Genomic DNA, 13,517 nt, shown 5'->3' on the forward strand with positions numbered 1-13,517 from the left:
CAGTCCAGCCAATATGTTCTAAGATGCAAAAGTGGTTATACTTGGTGCAGCCTGTGGTGTATACTTGGCAAAAGCTAAGGGGCACAGGGATAAACAAGTTAGAAGGTGCTATCACTATGCCAAGCCAGTGAAACCAAGCTGGTCAGTTCGTGAGGTCTGCGGGGGGATATCCACTGCTGGCTGTGTCTTGAAGCTAAATCCAGGCCTTACTAAAGGGCACATTACTTTTATCCACCACCACCTTTGTTTACGGTTCAATGGAGTTTGAAACAGCACTGGAAAACTTTCAAGCAGGGGCTAGATGTCCTATCTGTTTGGACTACTTGAAAGACCCAGTGACCATTCATTGTGGTCATAACTTCTGTCTCTCCTGCCTCAATGTGTCCTGGAAGGATCTAACTGATATATTCCCCTGCCCCTTTTGCCGATTTTGCTGTCTAGAAAGGAAATTTGCAAGCAACCCCCAGCTGGGCAATTTGACTGAAATTGCTAAGCTACTCCAGGTAAGAAGAAGCAAGAGGAAGGAAAAAGAAGAGTTTTTATGTAAAAAGCACAATCAGATTTTAAATTTTTTCTGTCAGAAGGACTTAGAGGTTTTATGTCCACAGTGCAGTTTCTCCAGTGATCACCGGAGTCATTACATTTGGCCCATAGAAAAAGCTGCCCCCTATCATCGGGAAAGACTGGAGTTCTGCATTGAACCATGGAAGGAAAGAATGGAACAAGTTGAAAAAGTGATAACTATGCAAACCAGAAAATCATTGGAACTGAAGAAGAAGGTAGACTATAGGAGAGAAGAAATAAGGTCTGAATTTGAACAACTTGACTTGTTTCTCCAAAATGAGCGAGAGACTCTTCTTCAGCAATTACAAGACGAAGAAATGGATATTTTAACAAAACTAAATGAAAATGTAACAGAATTTTCAGATCACGTTTCCACATTAAAAAATCTCTTAAAGGAGATAGAGAGCAAATATGTGAAGTCAGACCTGGAATTCCTGACAGAAGTTAAAAATATTTACCATAGATATAAATCCTTAAAAGCCCCTCTACCTTTTTCATTCCAGTTAAAGGAGTATGGTTACCATCTTCCTCCACAATATTCTGGCCTAAACAAAATTATCAGGCGATTTCAAGTTGATGTATTTCTAGATCCTGAAACAGCAAATAGTAAACTTACAGTCTCAGTTGATAGAAAGACAGTGCAATATGGACATAGGGTGCAAAACTTATCTCGTAATCCAAGGAGATTTTATAATGGCCCAGCTATTCTGGGTTCTGAGGGATATAATTCTGGCAGACAGTATTGGGAGGTAGAAGTGAATGACAAGTTTGAATGGATCTTGGGTGTCTGTAAAGACTCTATTCCCAGAAAAAGAAGAAGGAGTCAGAATCCATCCATTTTTTTACAGGATAGATTGTGGTGTATTCAGCGAAGTGGTCAGAATAATTATATTGCATTGGGTCCTAAAAATATACATCTTGTGCCAAAAGTAATGCCTAGTAAAATTGGCATTTTTTTAGACTATGAGTTGGGTGAGATTTCCTTTTACAATTTGAGTGATAGATCTCTTCTCTATATTTTTAATGATTATTTTACAGGAGTACTTTGGCCTTATTTCCATACTGGAACAGACTCAAAACCTCTTAAAATCTGTACAGTAACAGATTCTGAATAATGAACTATTGTAAGACTCTTGTTTCTTTTTTTAAAAAAAAATGAATCTTTATTGTTCAGATTATTATAGTTGTTCCTCTTCCCTCCCCCCCCCCCCCATAGCTCCCCTACACCCGGTTCCGACCCCACCTTCTGCCCTTAACCCCCCTCTGCACTGCCCTCATCCATAGGAGTACGATTTTTGTCCAGTCTCTTCCCGTACCCCCCACACCCTCTGTGCCCCCCACCGAGAATTGTCAGTCTACTCCCTTTTTATGCCCCTGATTCTATTGTATTCACCAATTTATTCTGTTCATCAGATTTTTTATTCATTTGATTTTTAGATTCACTTGTTGATAGATATGTATTTGTTGTTCATAATTTTTATCTTTACCTTTTTCTTCTTCCTCTTCTTAAAGAATACCCTTCAGCATTTCATATAAGACTGGTTTGGCAGTGATGAACTCCTTTAGCTTTTTCTTATCTGACCTTCAATTCTGAATGATAGCTTTGCTGGGTAGAGTATCTTGGTTTTAGGTTCTTGCTCTTCATCACTTGAATATTTCTTGCCACTCCCATCTGGCCTGCATAGTTTCTGTTGAGAAATTAGCTGACAGTCGTATGGGGAATCCCTTATAGGTAACTTAACTGTTTTTCTCTTGCTGATTTTAATATTCTCTCTTTGTCTTTTGCTCTTGGCATTTTAATTATGATGTGTCTTGGTGTGGTCCTCTTTGGATTCCTTTTGTTTGGGGTTCTCTGCGCTTCTTGGACTTGTAAGTCTATTTCTTTCACCAGGTAGGGGAAGTTTTCTGTCATTATTTCTTCAAATAGGTTTTCAATATCTTGCTCTCTTCTTCTGGCATCCTCATAATTCAGTTGTTTGTACACTTGAAGTTGTCCCAGAGGCTTCTTATACTATATTTTTGGATTCTTTTTTCTTTTCTGGTTGATTGTTCTTTGCTTCTTCGTATATCAAATCTTTGACTTGATTCTTGCGATCCTCTAGTTTGCTCTTGTACCTCTGTATATTATTCTTTATTTTAGTCAGTGTATGCTTAATTTCTAGTTGGTCCTTTTTCATATCCTTGAAGGACTCACTAAATTTATTGGCAGTTTCTAGAGAATTTCTTAAAAATAATTTAATAAATCTTTATTGTTCAAATTATTACAATTGTTCCTCTTTTTTCCCCCCATAGCTCCCCTCCACCCAGTTCCCACCTCACCCTCTGCCCTTACTCCCCCTCTCCCCACTGTCCTCATTTATAGGTGTATGATTTTTGTCCAGTCTCTTCCTGAACCCCCCACACCCCTTTCTCCCTGCAAATGGTCAGCCCACTCCCTTTAAATGCCCCTGATTCTATTATATTGACCAGTCTATTCTGTTCATCAGATTTTTTTATTCACTTGATTTTTAGATTCACTTATTGATAGATATGTATTTGTTGGTTATCATTTTTATCTTTACCTTTTTCTTCTTTCTCCTCTTCTTAAAGGATACCTTTCAGCATTTCATATAATACTGGTTTGGTGGTGATGAACTCCTTTAGCTTTTTCTTATCTGTGAAGCTCTTTATCTGAACTTCAATTCTGAATGATAGCTTTGCTGGGTAGAGTAATCTTGGTTGTAGGTTCTTGCTATTCATCACTTTGAATATTTCTTGCCACTCCCATCTGGCCTGCATAGACTTGCAAAAGCCTCTGTGCTCAGCTTGGATGGGGCAGAGTCTCAGGGTGGAGCAGACAGCATTGGTTTCCCATCAGCCCTTCCCTAATAGGCCTGTGTCTCAGTGTCCCGTGGTAATCGCTGCAAGCACCTCTGAGAGAAAGCTGCCCTCGAGTTCCGCCTGCTGCCAGACAGTCCAGTTTCTCCCCAAATGAGTCTGCATCCCCAGAGTCTCGCCCGTAACTGGAGTTCAGTGCAGTCGGGAGCTTTTGTCTCCATCCCACTTGAGAAAGCCAGCTACGTATTCAGTTGCTTGCCCTCTCCGCACATGCCTCGGTACCTCTGCCCTCCACAGTTCCTCTGAATCTAAGTGTGCTTTTCTCTTTCCTGACAGTCCAGTTTCACCCTGTATGAGTCTGGTTCCCCAGAGTCTCGCCCAGAACTGGAGTTCAGTTCAGTCGTGAGCTTTTGTCTCCCTCCCGTTTGAGAAAGCCAGTCGCGCACTCACTTGACAGTCCTCTCCGCGCATGCGTTTCAATACCTCTACCTCCTGCAGGCCCTCTGAGTCTCACTGTGCTTTTCTCTTTCTAGTTGTACAATTTCCACTCAGCCAGCCTTCCTGTTGTTCTGGACGATGTCCGTTTTGTCTTTTCGTTGTAGTTTTGAAATTGTGTGGGGCAGCAGTTTAGTTGTTTATCTATGCTGCCATCTTGGTTTCTCCGAAAAAATTCCTCAAAAACCTTATAACCGTAGTTTTGAAATTTGTTTTCCTCCATATCTGTCATTTATGACCTCTTTCTTTGTCTCTGCATTTTGGCTGCTTCCCTGTGTTGATAGAGTGACTTTGTGTGCTTAGATGTCCTATAGGGCCCAGTGGCTCAGCCTCCCCAATCACCTGAGGTGGACACTCTTGGTGCTTCCCTTTGTGGACTGTGTGCACAGTCTTGTTGTAGTTAAGCCTTTATTGTTGTTGGTATCACTGGGAGGAATTGACCTCCAGGTCAGTTGGCTGTGAGGATCAGTTGTGTCTATGATGAGAGAACTTCTGTGCTGAAGACACCCTTATGGGGCAGGACTTGCTTCAGTGGGGCTTTGGCACTCACTGGGTCTTCCCCCTGAGTGTGTCCCTTATGGATCTGAGGAGTTGTAATCTGGATGGTCCCACTCTGACCACTGGGTACACTGGCTCTTGGATCTCCAAGGACATGCAAATTTAGCTCTACCTGAGGCCACCCAGCAGGAGCGACAGAGAAATCTGCAGATTCCTCCTCTTAGTTTGAGGTTTGTAGGTGCCCATATGAGGCCCAGCTCTGAAGCAATGCGAGCTGCTGTGGAACCTTAGGCCTTCTTTTGGAAGTTCTGGGTATCTCTGACCCAGCTGCAGTTTGTTAGGTAATTTTAGATTGCCAAGGGCCAGACCATTCATATGCAAAAGCCTCTGCGCACAGCTGTTGTGGGGTTGTAAATTGGGTGTGGCGGGGATTAAGGGAATCAACAGGCGGAGCAAACAGCAATGGCTGACCTTCCCCAGCCCTAAGAGGCCCTCAGTTCTCAGTGTCCTGGGGTAATCGCTGCAAGCGCCTCTGAGAAAAAGCCGCCCTCGTGTTCCGGCCTGATAGCAGACAGTCCAGTTTCCCCCCATATGAGTCTGGGTCCCTAGAGTCTCGCCCAGAACTATAGTTCAGAGCTGTCAGGAGCTTGCATCTCACTCCCGATTGAAAAACACAGCCGCGTACTCGGTTGTCAGTCCTTTCCACACGCATGCACCTCCGTACTTCGGCACTTCCGCACCTCCTCTGAGTTTCAGTGTGCTTTTCTCTTCCTTTCTAGTTGTAGAATTTCCACTCAGCCATCCTTCCTATGGTTCTGGATGATGTCCCTTGCCTTTTAGTTGTAGTTTTGAAGTGGTTGTGCGAGGCAGCAAGTTCAAGTGTTTACCTATGCCACCATCGTGGTTTCTCCTAATCTTGTTTAAGTTTGTGGATAAAACTAAACTAGTATATCAGCCTCAACAATTCTGTTTATTTTTCCTTTAGAAAACCAGAATGGTTTTTCTCAGTTTCGTCAACTTCTTAACCCTTTGCACTCGCTTGCTTTTTTCTCAAGCTGCTACCAATGCTAACCGTTTCGAGTCACACTCGACATCCGAGTGCAAAAGGTTAAAGAATGTGGTTAAAATGCCTAGTTTACAGATAACTTACCAAATCCAATTGGAAAGTGGTTTAAAAATTTTAAGATAAAATACTTATTAAAATGTATTACTTTAGCAGTCCAGTATTGACAAAATCCAATGGCTTTTCTGTATTAATTGCCTCCATGGTTTCCCTTAAAAAAGAAAACCTTTACTAAAGGCATGCATGACCATTCCAGACCACCTGCTCTGTAAAGGCAGCCACTCAAATTTCATCTGTTTACCGCAATAATTCTATGTAATGTGTTTTGTTCTTTTTTTTAATGACTTTGTCACTTTTGAGTTATTGCATTGGATTTTCTTTAGAGATGCTCATATCATTTAAAAATAAAGACATTTTTTACCTTTTTATTTATAATCTAGGTCCTTTTTCTTTTCTTGCCCTTTTGTAATGACTAGGTTCTCCAGCACAGTGTTGATGCTTATTGTGATTGGTCTTGCTCCTCATTTTACGGCTTACATTTACTCAATTTCTATACTTTTTTTTTCTTTTGTTATATTTTTGTTAGCTTACTTTGATAGCTTCCAGTCTTCACATAAAATAATTTCTGTTTAATACTGTCAATTCAATATTACCTAACCATTTCCCCACTGATGAATGTTTATTTGGGTCATGTCTAACTTTTACAAATAATGTACATTGTATATATATTTACACTTTTAAAGTGTAGTGAGATTTATCATTCTTTTTCTTAAGATTTTACTTTGCTTTCTTTCTACTTCTAATGGATATTCAGTTTGACTTTCAAAAACACCTGCTACATCTAGTGTTTTTGCAGAGTGAATTGCTGTATCTTCATCTTTATTGGGTAAAAAGTCTTCACCAATGTGCAAGATGTTAAATGTTATCTCTGGTTTTAATTTTTTCCATTATTTCTAATAGAATATATTTTAATAAGTTTAATAATCATTTCTGTTTCTCTTCTATAAAATACTTGTTCTTATTTTTGATCCTTGTGTTTCTATTAGTCTGTCTCATTGATAAGAACTCTTTTTCTAATATCTTCTCCAATTTTTTAAAAAATATATTTTATTGATTTCTTACAGAGAGGAAGGGAGAGGGATAGAGTTGGAAACATCAATGAGAGAGAAACATCAATCAGCTGCCTCCTGCATACCCCCTTCTGGGGATGTGCCCACAGCCAAGGTATATGCCCTTGATGGGAATTGAACCTTGGACCTTTCAGTCTGCAGGCAGACGCTCTATCCACTGAGCCAAACCGGTTAGGGCCAGTTTTTTTTTTCTTCAATTATTTTGATAATCTTTACTCAAGGCTATTTTTCCATTGATTTTTTTTTTTTTTTAGAGAGAGTGGAAGGAAGGAGAGATACGCAGAGAGAGAAAGAGAAAAATCAATGTGAAAGAGACACATGGATTGCTTGTATCCCACATGTGCCCCAACCCGGGGCCAAGGATCAAACCTGCAACCCCTTCAGTCTATGGGCTGATGTTCTAACCACTGAGCCAAACCAGGTAGGGCTTTTTAAAAAAAATTTATTTTAACTTTAAATATATTTGCTTTGATGAGACATAAACATTGAACAGATGCCTCCTGCACACCCCCTACTGCAGATCAAGCCAGCACTGTGGAGTTGAACTGTTACCTCCTGGTTCAAGAGTCAACTCTATTTTTCTTTTCTTTTTTAAAAATATTTTTTTTATTGATTTCTGAGATGAAGGGAGAGAGAGAGAAACATCAATGGTGAGAGAGAATCATGGATTAGCTGCCTCCTGCACACTCCACACTGGGGATTGAACCCATAGCCCAATGCCATTAAAATAACTTAAAATGTTTTAAATATCTGCTTGGAGTTGATACTGCTTGGAGGAATAAGATGGAGCCTGCCTGTGTATTTTATTATATATAATGAATAAGTAGCTACTGGTCACAACTTAATTTATTGAGCAATCCATTATTTCTCAAATGATTTGCAATGCCACCTGTATCTGATATTTATTTTTATTTTTTATTTTTTTTAATTTAATAAATCTTTATTCAGATTATTACAATTGTTTCTCCTTCCCCCGCCCCCATAGCTCACCTCCACCCAGTTCCCACCCCACCCTCTGCCTTTACCTTCCCCCACCCGGCTGTCATCATCCATAGGTGTACAATCTTTGTCCAGTCTCTTCCCGTAACCCCCATACCCTTTCCTCCTAAGAATTATAAATCCACTTCCATTCTATGCCCCTGATTCTATTATATTCACCAGTTTATTCTGTTCCTCAGATTTTTAATTTATTTGATTTGCTATTCATCACTTTGAATATTTCTTGCCACTCCCGTCTGGCCTGCATAATTTCTGTTGAGAAACCAGCTGACAATCATATGGGTACTCCCTTGTAGGTAATTAACTGTTTTTCTCGTGCTGCTTTTACTATTCTCTCTTTTTCTTTTCACCTTGGCATTTTAATTATGATGTGTCTTGGTGTGGTCCTCTTTGGATTCCTTTTGTTTGGGGTTCTCTGCGCTTCCTGGACTTGTAAGTCTATTTCTTTCACCAGGTGGGGGAAGTTCTCTGTCATTATTTCTTCAAATAGGTTTTCAGTATCTTGCTCACTCTCTTCTTCTGGCACTCCCATAATTCTGATGTCGGTACACTTGAAGTTGTCCCAGAGGCTTCTTACACTATCTTAAAGTTTTTTATTCTTTTTGCTTTTCCAGTTGAGTGTTTTTTGCTTCTTTGTATTTCAAATCTTTGACTGGATTCTTGTGTTCTAGTCTGCTGTTGGGTCTCTGTATAATATTTTTTATTTCAGTCAGAGTATGTTTAATTTCTAGTTGGTCCTTTTTCATATCCTCGAGGGTCTCACTGAATTTATCGGCCTTTTCTAGGAAATTCTTGAAAAACCTTATAACCGTGGTTTTGAACTCTATATCCAGTCATTTGTTTTCCTCCATTTCTTTTGTTTGTTATGTTTTTTTGTCATTTTGGCTGCTTCCCTGAGTTGGTAGGGTGGCTTTGTGTTCTAGGTGTCCTATATGGGCCAGTGGGTTGGCCTCCTAGTTACCTTAGGTGGACACTCTTGGTACACCCCTTTGTGGACTGTGTGTACAACCTTGTTGTAGTTAAGTCTTGATTGTTGTTGGCCAATTGGCTGTGAGGACCCGCTGTATCTATGATGGAAGAACTGCTGCGCTGGAGATGCACTTATGGGGCAGGACTTGCTTCAGTGGGGCTTTGGTACTCACTGAATCTGCCTCTTGAATGTGTCACTTATGGATGTGTGTAGTTGAAATCTGGTGTTGTCTCACACTGACCACTAGATACACTAGCTACTGGATCTCCAGTGGGGTGCAGGTCAGCTACTGTCTGAGGCCACCCAACAGGAGCTACAGCGAGAACTACAGTTTTCTCTTTCTGCTTGGTGTTTGGAGGTTTTGGAGCTGTCTGACCAGAGCTGCAGTTTGTTTGGTTAAGCTGCGATAGGGCAGGCCATTTATATGCAAAAGCCACTGCGTGGAGTTTGGGTGGGTTTGTAAATTGTGCAGGGCGGGTTCTCAGGGAGTCACTAGGCTAGGGCATGGCAAACAGCAATGGCTGCCAGTCAGCTGTCTCTGCGCTTCCGTGTTTCCAAGTCCCCCTATCCTGCACCCCAGCACAGTAAACAATGATTGTTGGGCGCACCTCTGCAAGAAAGCCACCTTCACTTTCTGACCCGATGGCAGACAGTCCAGCTTTTCCCCGTAGGAGTTTGTGTCCCCAGCGTCTGCCCAGAAACTGCAATTCAGAGTCATCAGGAGCTTGTCTCCCTTCGGGTTGAAAGAAGCAGCCCGCCGCCAGCCCGATTTGCACACCTCAGTACCTCAGCTATTCAGTGCTTCTGCACATCTCAAAGCTCTTTTCTCTTTCCTTCTAATTGTAGAACTTCCACTGAGCCAGCCTTCCCATGGTTCTGGGTGATAGACGGTTTTGTCTTTTAGTTGTTGTTTTTTTAAATATATATTTTATTAATTTTTAGAGAGAAGAATGGAGAGGATAGAGAGTCATAAACATCGATGAGAAAGAAATATCGATCAGCTGCCTCCTGCACACCCCCCACTGGGGATGTTCCTGCAACCAAGGTACATGCTCTTGACTGGAATCAAACCTGGGACCCTTCCGTCCACAGGCTGACACTCTTATCTACTGAGCCAAACCTGTTATGGCTTAGTTGTAGTTTTGAAATTGTGCGAGGCAGCAGTTTAGGTGTTCACCTATGCCGCCATCTTGGTTTATCCTCGAGTAATTCCTGTATCTGATATTTAATCTGTTCTCTAATGGTCTCCTTGGGTCACTACCATATTCAAATATTATAGCTCTCATTCTTTACATCTGGTGACAATTTTTGTCATCTCTTCAGGATTACCTTAGCAACTCTTGGCCTCTTCCATGCAAATTTTATGATCAGCTTGACAAATTAAACAACTATAGAAATTTTATTTGAAATTTCATTGAACCTATAAATCAAATCAAGTTGGAGTAAATAGGCAATCTCCACTTTACTTAGTTGCCCAATTCATGAACATAATCTGCCTTTATATCTATTTTAATAACTTACAGCATCTACCAGTTAGCTGCCCTGGGTACAATTAAATTCCTAACTCAAATCACTTCTATTGGGCACACATTACATCAAGATTACATTGAATGATATTGTACAGTAAGTAGCTTGCCAGCAGGTAGCTCCTTACATTTTCATAGAAATCCTTATTATGGTCTACATAACTAACCACCCTGACAAGTGAGTGGGCTCCGTGACTGAAAGGGACCTTCTGATATATGATCTCTGGTGGAATCATGTAAAAAAAGGCAGCAACAGTTCCCATGGCCTGTGTGGTTGGTTGGGGGTTGTCCCATGCAGCAAGAGGTTTTGGGCTCAGTCCCCAGTTGGGGGCATGCAGGAGGCAGCTCATTCAATGTTTTCCCTTTCCTTCTCTAAAAGTTAAAAAAGTCCTACTTTAGAAGATGAAAATTTAGAATAGTTTTCACTCTGTGGTCCTTTCCATTTTTGTATAGAATATTTTCTAATGTTTACATTGTCTATGTCAATGCCATTTACTTTTAAGTATTACACAATGATTGCATTTTGTTTCTCCATAACTTCGTTTTCCAGTAATTAATAGTTGACTTATATTTCTCATTTGCATTGTTTTCCATGTCCTTATCCTTAATTCCCAAACTCCCTGCAGTGCTTTAAATCTCAATTTAAACACAATTAGCTTTCTACCACTTGCTTTTGCAGACCACTCAAGAAACCATCTGACCCACTCCAATGCAGTCAGGTTGTTCACTAAGCCAACTGCTCAGATATCTTGGGGATACCCTTGGCTTTTTTGAGTTGTTTTATGTATTTCCATTTGGAGGTTGGTGTCTTATTTTGTTGGAGAATATCCTTCAGTAACTTCCTAATCAAGGTGTGTGGGAAATATTTTGAGAACTTAATGTCTGTAGGTTATCCTATTTTTTAAAAGTTTTTCAGGGTATTGAATTCTAGTTTTCAAATAACTTACCCTTATATATTATTTGCATTTTTATTGTGAAATCTGTTATAATGTCTGAATTAGACATTATGACAATAGACAATGTGCCATAAGCAAAACTGCTAATACTGTATACAGAACTGGTCCGTTGTCCTGATCATGAATTCATATCCAGGGATTGTCAGCTGGCTTCCCAGTGAAAAAAACTCCAGTTCTATGTGCTACAGCTTCAATCATCTTAATATCTCATAAATTTTGAGATTATAATTAAAATAATGGATACCAAAAAAAAAATGGAATGGCACTGGTAGAAATGGACATCATGATTGGCTGAAGTATTTGAGTAACTCCACACTGGCATGCATAGGATAATAAAGTGTAGGGAAGGAAACCTGCAGTGTGTACTTCATCAAACATGAGACTAGAGCTCAAAAAACTAAAAAGCTGTACAGCCAGTGGTTTTGAGGAAGGTGGTAACCTCATGATAACTATAGTATTAGATGAATCTTGCTTTACGGATTATTTCTGCTTAAAGTGAACCTTTCACAAGATCAAAGCACCTAGAGGACCTTATGCTGGGAACACTGAGCTTACCAAGACTACGAATGTACAGTGACTCTGCTAAGTAAATGGCTATATAAAAAATGTCTGCATGTAGGGCAGAATTTTGACTGAGACGATTTTGTTGTTAAAAATTTGGTTTTGCACAATTATTGCTTTCTCTGGGCTTAATTGAACATTTTTTTATGATTCCATTTCATTTCCTCTATTGAATTAATATTTTATAACTTTTAGAAACATTTCTAGTGGTTCCCTAATCCTCACCTAAGGATATGTTTTTATTTATATTTGAGAGAAACATTGCTTTATTGCCTCCCATATGTGCCCCAGCAGGGAAAGAACCTGAAACCTAGATATGTGCCCTGACCAGGAATTGAACCTTTTGGAGGAAGGAATAACACTCTAAACCAACTGAGCCACCAAGCCATTTTTACAACATACATTTTTAAGTAATCTGGGGCCACCTTTAAATAATTCCACTCCCCCTTTTTTTTTTAAATGTTTATCGATTTTAGAGAGGGATGGAAACATCAATGATAAGAAACATTGATCAGCTGCTTTCTGCACCCGCCCCCACCCCCATGGGGTTGTGCCCATAACTTGGGCATGTGCCCTAGCAGGGAATCAAACCAGCAACCTTTCTGTGCAAGGGACAACACTCAGTGGAGCCACACTGGCCAGAGCTTATTTCACTTTTATATACGCTAGAAACTATAATATAGGTTTTTACTATAATTAGCAGTTAATCTTTTAGAGTCATTACCTTCTTTGTAAGTATTTATCCTGCACTTTTTTTTCTTTTTTTTTTTTAAATTACTTTATTGATTAAGGTATCACATATTTGTCATCAACCCCCTCCCCCCATTCCCCTTCCAATCCCCCCCACACGCAAGCCCCCCTCCCCCTGTTGTCCGTGATCATTGGTTAGGCTCATATGCAAGCACACAAGTCCCTTGGTTGATCTATCTCCCTTGTCCCCATCCTCCCCTACTTTCCCTCTGAGGTCCGACAGTCCGATCATTGCTGTTCTTGTTCCTCAGTCTATGCTGTTCATCATTTCCCCTAGATGAGCGTGCTCATGTGATACTAGGAATACACTTATAGGGGCTGAAAACGAGACAAGCAATAATGGTTAAGCTGAGAGGCAAATGAATCAGTCTGTAGTGAGCCTCCCTCTGGGCCAACAGTTCTTTTGAGTCCCGGTTTCCATGTTCAGCAGTTGTTAATGTGTTCATAACAGCAATGATATTGCAGCTCTGGATGGTGGACAAACGGTGGTATTGCAGGTCCGACCCTCTCTGGTTTGGTCCTGGGCAATCTGCAGTGATGCATATCTGCTGACTGCTAGTATGGCAAGGCATCGTCAGCGTCTTCCATCTCTGGACTGTTTCTCTTCTGACTTCATGGCTGGAGCACTCCTGTCAATTCCTCTCTGTTGTCTCGGAGTTGTTTTCTGAAAATATACAAACATATTCTCGACCAAAAGTTAATAAAGGAATATTTTCAATAAATTTGACTTGCGATCCTTTTTCATTTTTTTGCCCAAATGATTTTCCTTTGGCTTGTTTTGATACCATGTATGTTTTACCTGGGTGACTTGCTGTTAGCATTACAAATGAAAGTTAATTTTCTAAAGTAAAAATTTTCTAGATGTAATTTATTTGCAGGATATTTTTCCTTACATGATATTCTTCTACTATCCCCCCTTTTTTAGTTCAAATATTGGGAGGCTTTTGGAAATTTTATGCTGTAATCTTGATAGCTTTCAAATTTTACTTTTTTGCACTAAAATGTGACTGCTTTAGGTTCATTATATGTTACGCAATTTTACCATGAGATGAACTACCAATAAAAATTTTAGTTAACACTTTAGTAACAGCTTTTTTGTCCAGTACAATTGATTTTTCTAGAGTATTTGCTTATTTTGATTGGCCAATTTAAATAAGTCTGAAAACTTGACTACTATTTTACTGTCAA

General features: G+C 40.0%; 1 protein-coding gene across 1 annotated transcript; it reads left to right on the plus strand.

The window, feature by feature from the left end:
• Positions 1-257: 257 nt before the first annotated feature.
• On the plus strand, positions 258-1,679 carry LOC103305034 (tripartite motif-containing protein 60-like). Its single transcript, XM_008161757.2, has one exon. It carries the CDS (start codon positions 258-260, stop codon positions 1,677-1,679), a length of 1,422 nt encoding a protein of 473 aa, XP_008159979.2.
• The last annotated feature ends 11,838 nt before the right edge of the window (positions 1,680-13,517 follow it).

This window comes from Eptesicus fuscus, chromosome 6 (assembly GCF_027574615.1).
Source record: "Eptesicus fuscus isolate TK198812 chromosome 6, DD_ASM_mEF_20220401, whole genome shotgun sequence".
In the NCBI taxonomy this organism is placed as follows: domain Eukaryota; kingdom Metazoa; phylum Chordata; class Mammalia; order Chiroptera; family Vespertilionidae; genus Eptesicus; species Eptesicus fuscus.

Bases quoted from the DNA above. Each gene is read 5' to 3' on its own strand.
- LOC103305034 (XM_008161757.2), top strand. From the start codon at position 258: ATGGAGTTTGAAACAGCACTGGAAAACTTTCAAGCAGGGGCTAGATGT.